We start from the raw sequence: 13,296 nt of genomic DNA, 5'->3' as shown, positions 1-13,296 counted from the left end.
CTTTGAGCTTTTAAATAATAGATCAAAAGTTAGCAAAATATATAATGCAAGAAAAGGAATGGACTTTATTCAAGAGACTTTATCTATTTTCAAAAAAAAAAGACTTTATGCAGCTAAGTCTTAACCATATGCACCTAAAATAAATCTGGTGTCATCCACGCGCAATGATGAAGCTTAATTTTTTGTATGAAAAATAACAAACAGGTGGCGTCAACCAAATTATAATCTCAAACTTAACAGTTTTATGGAATTGATCGTGCTTTCTCTGCATCAAATTACGCCGTCGGAATATTCATGAGTATTTAATCCGTCGCATTTGTGTTCATTAGCATGCCATGGTAGAGAGAGAGAGAGAGAGAGGAGGGAGGGAGGGAGGGAGTAGGAGGAGGAGGCCAAGCCTCGACGTGTTAGAACAAAGTAGAGGTAACAACCATAGCCAACGAGGGAATACAGTAGTATTGAATGGCAGTCACCATGATGTTATAGGTGAAATTGAGCAAGAAGGAAGGGTTGGGCACAAGGGTGGATGCGGCGGCACGGCCGCTCGATGAAGGAACGACAATGTTGTGCGGCACCTACGGATGCATCCTTCCCGAGGGCGGTTAGGGGTTAGCCACACCGGGGCATGTGGTGGTGAGACGGGAGAGCAGTCATGTCAGGCACTTTTAATGTGTCGCGCGCAAGGGTAGAAAACTTCTGATCATGTGAAAGTTAACTATGTATGAAAAGAGCCTGGAGAGGAGGGATCGGTACCCATATTTGTGGTGGGCCTCGTGCTGATCGATAGGCTTTGGTAGGTGAAAAATAGAAATCACCACGGGGTGGAAGTTAGTTCTTTATGAAAAAAAACAGATGGGAGGTGGGTTTCATATTTGCATAAAAATCGGATCGATGGGAGTGGAGGATGTGTTCAAACTATGGGAGGACATGCAGATTGAGTTTTAATAGTAGCTGAAATATGCGATTTGGTAAGTAAAAATATATGTTATTTTTATTGTATTCGGAAAGTTGTGATTGTCATTCAATAGCAGATGTCGTAGTGTGCGGGATTATCAATTTGTTATTGAAGAATATCTCAGTTTGTTTTGGAAGGTTATTTGAGAAAGATCTCTTATGTATCTTTTAGGACGGTGATCTCATATATATGACGTTATCTTTGAATTTTTAATTACATATTATTTACATGATTGAATTGAATCAGCACCTGTCAAAGCAAGCATGAAAAAAAAATGAAAGGAGGGTCGGACGAATTGATTGGGTTTTGAGTGTGAGGGTGAAAAACCTAGCGTGAAGAGGTGATGGCGGGAGGTAAGGCGAAATTAAACTGTGGATGCTGGCCTATCAACTCCTTTTAAGAGTGGAGATCCAACACTTTAAAGCCCACAAGAATATCTTTGAAATTCAATATGACCATCATAATTTATTGCGTGATTCTAATTGAAAGATTTAGCATAATGACTGCTAATAATTCTAGAGTACAATCTCCGTTTCATATTAGTTTCGTCCGCTCCATATTATTTCTCGTTGATTTAGCATAAAAAGTAATACTAGAGGGGTGTACAACCAAGGTCGACCCATTCTAGTCGAAGCATTTTATTTTATTTTTGCAATTCTCTGGTCGAAGCATTTTGGGTGCCTGGTCGATCGAGGCTATAAATTGCACCCAAGGCTGCCTTCTTCCAGGCACCGCACTCCTGACTCCTTCATACAGCATCAGGCAAGCTCTGAAGCTCGGTAGGCAAGAAGAAACATCCGGAGACGCAGCTTGTCTCGAATCAAGATGGTAAGATGGCATCGACATTGTCATTCCCGATCATCGACATGGGTCTGCTCCGCGGGGAGGAGCGGCCCGCGGCGATGAATCTTCTGCACGATGCATGCGAGAACTGGGGCTTCTTCCAGGTGAATACACAGCACTAACATGGCATAATCTGACAGGATAAATCTCCTTATCGATCTATCCTTAATGCTCATCTGCTCTCTCTCTCTCTCTCTCTTTTTCGGTGGTGCGTGCAGGTCCTGGACCACGGCATCTCGACGGAGCTGATGGACAAGGTGGAGAAGATGACCAAGGAGCACTACAAGAGGGTGCGCGAGCAGAGGTTCCTCGAGTTCGCCAGCAAGACGCTGGAGGGCGGCGGCAGGGCGGCGGAGAACCTGGACTGGGAGAGCACCTTCTTCGTGCGCCACCTCCCGGAGGCCAACATCGCCGAGATACCCGACCTCGACGACGACTACAGGCGGGTGATGAAGCAGTTCGCGGCGGAGCTGGAGAGGCTGGCGGAGCGGCTGCTGGACCTGCTCTGCGAGAACCTCGGCCTGGAGAAGGGGTATCTCACGCGGGCGTTCCGGGGCTCCAAGGGCGTCCCCACCTTCGGCACCAAGGTCAGCAGCTACCCGCCGTGCCCGCGCCCGGACCTCGTCAAGGGCCTCCGCGCGCACACCGACGCCGGCGGCATCATCCTGCTCTTCCAGGACGACCGCGTCGGCGGGCTCCAGCTGCTCAAGGACGGCGAGTGGGTGGACGTGCCGCCCACGCGCCACTCCATCGTCGTCAACCTGGGCGACCAGCTGGAGGTGATCACCAACGGCAGGTACAAGAGCGTGCTCCACCGCGTGGTCGCGCAGACCGACGGCAACCGTATGTCCATCGCATCCTTCTACAACCCTGGCAGCGACGCCGTCATCTTCCCGGCGCCGGCGCTGGCGGAGGCGGCTGGCGGGGCGTACCCCAGGTTCGTGTTCGAGGACTACATGAAGCTGTACGTGCGCCACAAGTTCGAGGACAAGGAACCCAGGTTCGAGGCCTTCAAGTCCATGGAGAGCCAGAGCTCCAACCTCATCGCTACTGCATAGAGGCCTGAATAAAGCTTCAAAACTGTGTCGAGTCACACAGATTGCTAGTTGCCGTGGGGTCGGTCATGTGTTTGTCACGAGTACTCTTTCTTTTCTCGCGTGTGTTTGGTAGCTAATTTATGCTTCGTTTTATGACGTGTCATGTTGTTGTTGTTTTTTTGCGGGAGATGTATCATGTTGTTTCTGCTAAGCGACCAATGCTCAAAGACTAAACGAAGCCTCGGTTGAATGATGTCACCGGTTTCATCCGATGCGATTTTTCTTACAGTTGAAAAATTATAGTATATACAAAAAACACTCTTCAAACGGCATTTGAAAAATGGTGAACAAGTATTTGAAAAAAATGTTCATTGTGTATATAAAAATATTGAACGAGTATTTAGAAAATGTTGAACAAGTATTTGAACAACGTTGAACAAGTATTTGAAAAATCTTTATCATGTATATAAAAATGTTGAACAAGTATTTTAAAAATTATTGAACAAGCATTTGAAAAAATGTTGATCATGTATATAAAAATGTTGAACAAGTATTTAAAAATATTGAACGGGTATTTAGAAAAATGGTGATCATGTATATAAGAATGTAGAATGAAAAAAACCAAACAAAAGAAAACCGAAAAAGAAACAAAATAAAACAAAGGAAAAATGTTGTCCATGTACTAAAAAAATGTTAATCTTGTATTTGAAAAATAATGAAAAACGTGTGTAGAAAAAATGTTAAACACATAGTACAGAAATGTTAAACTTGTACTGAAAAAAGTGTTAAACTTTTATCAGAAAAATGTTGTTGAAATATACAAAAAATGTAGAATGAAAACCAAAACAAACTAAGAAAAGCAAGGAAATAAAAAAAAACAAAATAACAAAGAAAAAACTGAAGAAACAAATGCAAAAAAATGAATAAAAATGAAAAAAATGAAAAAAAACAGAGAAAAAAGAGAAAATAAACAAAGTAAAACATGGAGAAAACTGAATAAAACAGAAAAAACGTTGGAGAAAATCGGCTCTTTTACATTAAGTAGGTCGCGCCCTGCATCACGAACTCAGCACGGAGCGGAGTCGCTAGCGCCGCTATCTCCTATGGAGGAGATCCGGGTTTGATCCCCGGTTGCATTTCGTTTTCTCCCATATTCATTTGCTATTTTTACAACTACACGTGTGTGAATGGGCCGGTCCAATATGACGCGATGGAGGGAAAACCTTTAGCGAGAGCAAACTACCGGCTAGCTTAAAGCGAAAATAGTCGCCGCGGTTGCCCTGTGAGCTGTGTTCTGGTTGTATTTTCTTTAGTGGGCTGGACTGGGCCTTATTTCCTTGTCTGCTTGTAATTTGGGGATTTCCTATTTGGCGCATATGCGCCCGCTTGCCAACCGGCGCCTGCAGCGCTCGCGCGATGGGCCGGCCCAATAGTTTTTCTTCTTCTCTGTTTTAATCAGCAAAAAGAAGAGTGTTAGCTGTAATTCGAACCAGGGACCTCGCGCACGTAGTAGCAACCAGAACGCCAACACACCTTCTTTGTTTAGAATGAACTTTTACTTTCTTTTATGTTTTTCCTTTTTTCCTTTTTCTGTTTTCCTTTTTACCTTTTTCTGTTTTCTGTTTTCCTTTTTCTGTTTTTTCCTTTTTCTTCTTCCTACTTCGATGAATTTTTTTTTCAAATTGATGAACTTTTTTCAAATTGATGAACTTTTTTCAGATTTGTGAACTTTTTTCAAATTCGATGAACTTTTATTCAAATCCGATGAACTTTTATTGAATCTGATGAACTGTTTTCAAAATTGATGAACTTTTTTTCAAAATTCGATGAACTTTTATCAAATCTGATGAACTTTTTTCAAAATTTGATGAACTTTTTTTCAAATTTAATGAACTGTTTTCAAAAATCGATGAACTTTTTTTCAAATCTGATGAACTAATTTCAAAATCGATGAACTTTTTCTAAATTCGATGAACTTTTCTCAAATCCAATGAACTTTTTTTTCAAATTTGTGAACCTTTTCTCAAATGCGATGAACTTTTTTTCATAAACGGGATGAACTCTTTTCAAAATCCATGAACTTTTTCCAAATTCGATGATTTTTTTTAAATCTATGAACTTTTTTAAAATTTGATGAACTTATTTTCAAATTCAATGAACTTTTGTTCAAGCTATAAAGTAAAACGTACAATATTCAAGAAATTCGAAAATACAAGTTACAGAGTAAACTGTATTATTTTGTGCAATAAATGGCGCGACTCTTATGGTTGTTATATAGATTTCGCATTTGATTTGAATCACTAGCCATGCGATGCTGTATTGGTTAGCTGAAAAATCCCGCTGCCTAGCTGCTTGAGTTCGAGTCGTGGTTCTACCACATTTTTTCTTTCTTTTTTCACGCGGCCTGCTCGCTCCGTCTGTGGGCCGGCCCACTTGGCGCTGCCAGTAGGCGCCGGTTCGCGTCCCCGGCGCCGAACGCGCCGAATAGGAGCTCCCTGTAATTTGACTATCATTCAGAGAAATTGACTACCGAACAACTAACAAATACAATTCATGTACATCAGGTGTTGGTATTCATGTACATCGACGAGAAACAAGGATGGACAAAAATGAAGAAAATAATAGTAACCAAAAAATACAGTTGATTATAGAGTACCAAGAAACAAAATCTTTTATGTAATGAAGAACCAAAAATAAAAATACTTATTACACCTTACGGGCTCGCACCTATTCCTAGCGCCCCGACACCCCTAGTTGTGTACACATTGTGTCCGCGGCAGTTGCATAAGATTGTAGCACGTGTAGTTGCACGCACAAAAACTTTAGGTGTGGACATGCATGTTGGGGAACGTAGTAATTTCAAAAAATTTCTACGCACACGCAAGATCATGGTGATGGCATAGCAACGAGAGGGGAGAGTGTTGTCCACGTACCCTCGTAGACCGTAAGTGGAAGCGTTATCACAACGCGGTTGATGTAGTCGTACGTCTTCACGACTCGACCGATCCAAGTACCGAATGTACGGCACCTCCGTGTTCAGCACACGTTCAGCTCGATGACGTTCCCCGGGCTCCAATCCAGCAAAGCGTCGGGATGAGTTCTGTCAGCACGACGGCGTGGTGACGATGATGATGTTCTACCGGCGCAGGGCTTCGCCTAAACTCCGCGACGATATGACCGAGGTGGAATATGGTGGAGGGGGGCACCGCACACGGCTAAGTAACGATCCGTAGATCAAGTTGTGTGTCCTAGGGTGCCCCCTGCCCCCGTATATAAAGGAGCAAGGGGGGAGGCCAACCTGCCCCTTGGGGCGCGCCAAGGAGGAGGAGTCCTCCTCCTAGTAGGAGTAGGACTCCCCCTGTCCTACTCCTACTAGGAGGAGGAAAGGAAGGGGAGAGGGGAAAGGAAAAAGGGGGGCGCCGCCCCCCCCCCTCCTAGTCCAATTCGGACCAGAGGGAGAGGGGGCACGCGGCCCACCCTGGCCGCCCCTCTTTCTTCCCACTAAGGCCCATGTGGCCCATTAACTCTTCTGGGGGGGTTCCGGTAACCCTCCGGCACTCCGGTTTTCTTCGAAATCACCCGGAACACTTTCGGTGTCCGAATATAGTCGTCCAATATATCAATCTTTATGTCTCGACCATTTCGAGACTCCTCGTCATGTCCGTGATCACATCCGGGACTCCGAACAAACTTCGGTACATCAAAACTTATAAACTCATAATAAAACTGTCATCGTAGCGTTAAGCGTGCGGACCCTACGGGTTCGAGAACTATGTAGACATGACCTAGAACTATTCTCGGTCAATAACCAATAGTGGAACCTGGATGTTCATATTGGTTCCTACATATTCTACGAAGATCTTTATCGGTCAAACCGCATAACAACATACGTTGTTCCCTTTGTCTTCGGTATGTTACTTGCCCGAGATTCGATCATCGGTATTCAATACCTAGTTCAATCTCGTTACCGGCAAGTCTCTTTACTCGTTACGTAATACATCATTTCATAACTAACTCATTAGTTACAATGCTTGCAAGGCTTAAGTGATGAGTATTACCGAGAGGGCCCAGAGATACCTCTCCGACAATCGGAGTGACAAAACCTAATCTCGAATTATGCCAACTCAACATGTACCTTTGGAGACACCTGTAGAGCACCTTTATAATCACCCAGTTACGTTTTGACGTTTGGTAGCACACAAAGTGTTCCTCCGGTAAACGGGAGTTGCACAATCTCATAGTTGTAGGAACTTTGTATAAGTCATGAAGAAAGCAATAGCAACATACTAAACGATCAAGTGCTAAGCTAACGGAATGGGTCAAGTCAATCACAACATTCTCCTAATGATGTGATCCCATTAATCAAATGACAACACATGTTTATGGTTAGGAAACATAACCATCTTTGATTAATGAGCTAGTCAAGTAGAGGCATACTAGTGACACTATGTTTGTCTATGTATTCACACATGTATCATGTTTTCGGTTAATACAATTCTAGCATGAATAATAAACATTTATCATGATATGAGGAAATAAATAATAACTTTATTATTGCCTCTAGGGCATATTTCCTTCAGTCTCCCACTTGCACTAGAGTCAATAATCTAGATTACATAGTAATGATTCTAACACCCATGGAGTCTTGGTGCTGATCATGTTTTGCTCGTGAGAGAGGCTTAGTCAACGGGTCTGCAACATTCAGATCTGTATGTATTTTGCAAATCTCTATGTCTCCCACTTGGACTTGGTCCCGAATGGAATTGAAGCGTCTCTTGATGTGCTTGGTCCTCTTGTGAAATCTGGATTCCTTTGCCAAGGCAATTGCACCAGTATTGTCACAGAAGATCTTCATTGGTCCCGATGCACTAGGAATAACACCTAGATCAGAAACGAACTCCTTCATCCAGACTCCTTCATTTGCTGCTTCCGAAGCAGCTATGTACTCCGCTTCACATGTAGATCCCGCCACGACGCTTTGTTTAGAACTGCACCAACTTACAGCTCCACCGTTTAACAAAAATACGTATCCGGGATCAGTGTCAAAGCTTGCATCGACGTAACCATTTACGACTAGCTCTTTGTCACCTCCATATACGAGAAACATATCCTTAGTCCTTTTCAGGTATTTCAGGATGTTCTTGACCGCCGTCTAGTGACCCACTCCTGGATTACTTTGGTACCTCCCTGCTAAACTAATAGCAAGGCACACATCAGGTCTGGTACACAGCATTACGTACATGATAGAGCCTATGGCTGAAGCATAGGGAACTCCTTTCATTTTCTCTCTATCTTCTGCAGTGGTCGGGCATTGAGTCTGACTCAACTTTATACCTTGTAGTACAGGCAAGAACCCTTTCTTCGCCTGATCCATATTGAACTTTTTCAACACTTTATCAAGGTACGTGCATTGTGAAAGTCCAATCAAGCGTCTTGATCTATCTCTATAGATCTTAATGCCCAATATGTAAGCAGCTTCACCGAGGTCTTTCATTGAAAAACTTTTATTCAAGTATCCTTTTATGCCATTCAGAAATTCTATATTATTTCCAATCAACAATATGTCATCCACATATAATATTAGAAATGCTACAGAGCTCCCACTCACTTTCTTGTAAATACAGGCTTCTCCAAAAGTCTGTATAAAACTATATGCTTTGATCACACTATCAAAGTGTTTATTCCAACTCTGAGAGGCTTGCACCAGACCATAGATTAATCGCTGGAGCTTGCACACTTTGTTAGCTCCCTTAGGATCGACAAAACCTTCCGGTTGCATCATATACAACTCTTCTTCCAGAAATCCATTCAGAAATGCGGTTTTGACATCCATCTGCCAAATTTCATAATCATAAAATGCGGCAATCGCTAACATGATTCGGACAGGCTTAAGCATCGCTACGGGTGAGAAAGTCTCATCGTAGTCAACCCCTTGAACTTGTCGAAAACCTTTCGCAACAAGTCGAGCTTTATAGACAGTTACATTACCATCAGCGTCAGTCTTCTTCTTAAAGATCCATTTATTCTCAATGGCTTGCCGATCATCGGGCAAGTCAACCAAAGTCCATACTTTGTTTTCATACATGGATCCCATCTCAGATTTCATGGCTTCTAGCCATTTTGCGGAATCTGGGCTCATCATCGCTTCCTCATAGTTCGTAGGTTCATCATGGTCAAGTAACATGACTTCCAGAATAGGATTACCGTATCACTCTGGTGCAGATTTTATTCTGGTAGACCTACGAGGTTCAGTAGAAACTTGATCTGAAGTTTCATGATCAATATCATTATCTTCCTCACTAATTGGTGTAGATGTCACAGGAACTGATTTCTGTGATGAACTACTTTCCAATGAGGGAGCAGACATAGTTATCTCATCAAGTTCTACTTTCCTCCCACTCACTTCTTTCGAGAGAAACTCTTTTTCTAGAAAGGATCCATTCTTAGCAACGAATGTCTTGCCTTCGGATCTGTGATAGAAGGTGTACCCAACAGTCTCTTTTGGGTATCCTATGAAGACACATTTCTCCGATTTGGGTTCGAGCTTATCTGGTTGAAGTTTCTTCACATAAGCATCGCAGCCCCAAACTTTAAGAAACGACAACTTTGGTTTCTTGCCAAACCATAGCTCATAAGGCGTCGTCTCAACGGATTTTGATGGTGCCCTATTCAATGTGAATGCAGCCGTCTCTAAAGCATAACCCCAAAATGATAGCGGTAAATCAGTAAGAGACATCATAGATCGCACCATATCTAGTAAAGTACGATTACGACATTAGGACACACCATTACGTTGTGGTGTTCCCGGTGGCGTGAGTTGCGAAACTATTCCGCATTGTTTCAAATGTAAACCAAACTCGTAACTCAAATATTCTCCTCCACGATCAGATCGTAGAAACTTAATTTTCTTGTTACGATGATTTTCTACTTCACTCTGAAATTCTTTGAACTTTTCAAATGTTTCAGACTTGTGTTTCATTAAGTAGATATACCCATATCTGCTCAAATCATCTGTGAAGGTGAGAAAATAACGATATCCGCCACGAGCTTCAATATTCATCGGTCCACATACATCTGTATGTATGATTTCCAACAAATCTGTTGTTCTCTCCATAGTACCGGAGAACGGTGTTTTAGTCATCTTGCCCATGAGGCACGGTTCGCAAATACCAAGTGATTCATAATCAAGTGATTCCAAAAGTCCATCAGTATGGAGTTTCTTCATGCGCTTTACACCGATATGACCTAAACGGCAGTGCCACAAATAAGTTGCACTATCATTATCAACTCTGCATCTTTTGGCTTGGACATTATGAATATGTGTATCACTACTATCGAGATTCAATAAAAATAGACCACTCTTCAAGGGTGCATGACCATAAAAGATATTACTCATATAAATAGAACAACCATTATTCTTTGATTTAAATGAATAACCGTCTCGCATCAAACAAGATCCAAATATAATGTTCATGCTCAGCGCTGGCACCAAATAACAATTATCAGGTCTAAGACTAATCCCGAAGGTAGATGTAGAGGTAGCATGCCGACCGCGATCACATCGACTTTGGAACCGTTTCTCACGCGCATCGTCACCTCGTCCTTGGCCAGTGCTCGCTTATTCCGTAGTCTCTGTTTCGAGTTGCAAATATTAGCAACAGAACCAGTATCAAATACCCAGGTGCTACTATGAGCTCTAGTTAGGTACACATCAATAACATGTATATCACATATACCTTTGTTCACTTTGCCATCCTTCTTATCCGCCAAATACTTGGGGCAGTTCTGCTTCCAGTGACCAGTTTGCTTGCAGTAGAAGCACTCAGTTTCAGGCTTAGGTCCAGACTTGGGTTTCTTCTCTTGAGCAGCAACTTGCTTGCTGTTCTTCTTGAAGTTCCCCTTCTTCTTCCCTTTGCCCTTTTTCTTGAAACTAGTTGTCTTGTTAACCATCAACACTTGATGCTCCTTCTTGATTTCTACCTCTGCAGCCTTTAGCATTGCGAAGAGCTCGGGAATTGTCTTGTTCATCCCTTGCATATTATAGTTCATCACGAAGCTCTTGTAGCTTGGTGGCAGTGATTGGAGAATTCTGTCAATTACGCTATCATCCGGAAGATTAACTCCCAGTTGAATCAAGTGATTATTATACCCAGACATTTTGAGTATATGCTCACTAACAGAACTATTCTCCTCCATCTTGCAGCTGTAGAACTTATTGGAGACTTCATATCTCTCAATCCGGGCATTTGCTTGAAATATTAACTTCAACTCCTGAAACATCTCATATGCTCCATGACGTTCAAAACGTCGTTGAAGACCCGGTTCTAAGCCGTAAAGCATGGCACACTGAACTATAGAGTAGTCATCAGCTTTGCTCTGCCAGATGTTCACAACATCTGGTGTTGCACCTGCAGCAGGCCTGGCACCCAGCGGTGCTTCCAGGACGTAATTTTTCTGTGCAGCAATGAGGATAATCCTCAAGTTACGGACCCAGTCCGTGTAATTGCTACCATCATCTTTCAACTTTGCTTTCTCAAGGAACGCATTAAAATTCAACGGAACAACAGCACGAGCCATCTATCTACAACAAACATAGACAAGCAAAATACTATCAGGTACTAAGTTCATGATAAATTTAAGTTCAATTAATCATATCACTTAAGAACTCCCACTTAGATAGATATCTCTCTAGTCATCTAAGTGATTACGTGATCCAAATCAACTAAACCATAACCGATCATCACGTGAGATGGAGTAGTTTTCAATGGTGAACATCACTATGTTGATCATATCTACTATATGATTCATGCTCGACCTTTCGGTCTCTGTGCTCCGAGGCCATATCTGCATATGCTAGGCTCGCCAAGTATAACCTGAATATTCTGCGTATGCAAAATTGGCTTGCACCCGTTATAGATGGACGTAGAGCTTATCACACCCGATCATCACGTGGTGTCTGGGCACGACTAACTTTGGCAACGGTGCATATTCAGGGAGAACACTTCTTGATAATTTTTAGTGAGAGATCATCTTAAAATGCTACCGTCAATCAAAGCAAGATAAGATGCATAAAGGATGAACATCACATGCAATCAATATAAGTGATATGATATGGCCATCATCATCTTGTGCTTGTGATCTCCATCTTCGAAGCACCGTCGTGATCACCATCGTCAGTGGCGCGACACCTTGATCTCCATCGTAGCATCGTTGTCGTTACGCCATCTATTGCTTCTACGACTATCGCTACCGCTTAGTGATAAAGTAAAGCAATTACAGGGCGTTTGCATTTCATACAATAAAGCGACAACCATATGTCTCCTGCCAGTTGCCGATAACTTCGGTTACAAAACATGATCATCTCATACAATGAAATATAGCATCACGTCTTGACCATATCACATCACAACATGCCCTGCAAAAACAAGTTAGACGTCCTCTACTTTGTTGTTGCAAATTTTACGTGGCTGCTACGGGCTTAGCAAGAACTGTTCTTACCTACGCATCAAACCACAACGATAGTTCGTCAAGTTAGTGCAGTTTTAACCTTCGCAAGGACCGGGCGTAGCCACACTCGATTCAGCTAAAGTGAGAGAGACAGACCCCGCCAGTCACCTTTAAGCACGAGTGCTCGCAACGGTGAAACCAGTCTTGCGTAAGCATACGTGTAATGTCGGTCCGGGCCGCTTCATCTCACAATACCGCCGAACCAAAGTATGACATGCTAGTAAGCAGTATGACTTGTATCGCCCACAACTCACTTGTGTTCTACTCGTGCATATGACATCTACGCATAAAACCTGGCTCGGATGCCACTGTTGGGGAACGTAGTAATTTCAAAATTTTCCTACGCACACGCAAGATCATGGTGATGGCATAGCAACGAGAGGGGAGAGTGTTGTCCACGTACCCTCGTAGACTGTAAGCGGAAGCGTTATCACAACGCGGTTGATGTAGTCGTACGTCTTCACGACTCGACCGATCCAAGTACCGAATGTACGGCACCTCCGTGTTCAGCACACGTTCAGCTTGATGACGTTCCCCGAGCTCCAATCCAGCAAAGCGTCGGGGATGAGTTCCGTCAGCACGACGGCGTGGTGACGATGATGATGTTCTACCGGCGCAGGGCTTCGCCTAAACTCCGCGACAATATGACCGAGGTGGAATATGGTGGAGGGGGGCACCGCACACGGCTAAGGAACGATCCGTAGATCAACTTGTGTGTCCTAGGGTGCCCCCCTGCCCCCGTATATAAAGGAGCAAGGGGGGAGGCCGGCCGGCCCCTTGGGGCGCGCCAAGGAGGAGGAGTCCTCCTCCTAGTAGGAGTAGGACTCCCCCTTTCCTACTCCTACTAGGAGGAGGAAAGGAAGGGGGAGAGGGGAAAGGAAAGAGGGGGGCGCCGCCCCCCCTCCTAGTCCAATTCGGACCAGAGGGAGAGGGGGCGCGCGGCCCACCCTGGCC

General features: G+C 43.5%; 1 protein-coding gene across 1 annotated transcript; it reads left to right on the top strand.

The window, feature by feature from the left end:
- Positions 1–1,669: 1,669 nt before the first annotated feature.
- LOC119309902 (1-aminocyclopropane-1-carboxylate oxidase 1-like) lies at positions 1,670–3,088 on the top strand. Its single transcript, XM_037585809.1, has 2 exons — positions 1,670–1,902; positions 2,017–3,088. The coding sequence occupies exons 1-2, from the start codon at positions 1,789–1,791 to the stop codon at positions 2,854–2,856; spliced, it is 954 nt and encodes a 317-aa protein (XP_037441706.1). The 5' UTR covers positions 1,670–1,788; the 3' UTR covers positions 2,857–3,088.
- Positions 3,089–13,296: the final 10,208 nt, after the last annotated feature.

This window comes from Triticum dicoccoides, chromosome 5B, assembly GCF_002162155.2.
Source record: "Triticum dicoccoides isolate Atlit2015 ecotype Zavitan chromosome 5B, WEW_v2.0, whole genome shotgun sequence".
Taxonomy (NCBI): domain Eukaryota; kingdom Viridiplantae; phylum Streptophyta; class Magnoliopsida; order Poales; family Poaceae; genus Triticum; species Triticum dicoccoides.
The sequence above is the reverse complement of the archived record's forward strand: the minus strand, read 5'-3'. Positions and strand labels throughout refer to the sequence as shown.

Excerpts from the sequence above, each read along its gene's own strand:
- LOC119309902 (XM_037585809.1), top strand. The coding sequence starts at position 1,789 with ATGGCATCGACATTGTCATTCCCGATCATCGACATGGGTCTGCTCCGC. Across the intron at positions 1,903-2,016 it reads AGAACTGGGGCTTCTTCCAG|GTCCTGGACCACGGCATCTC; the intron begins GTGAATACACAG and ends TGGTGCGTGCAG.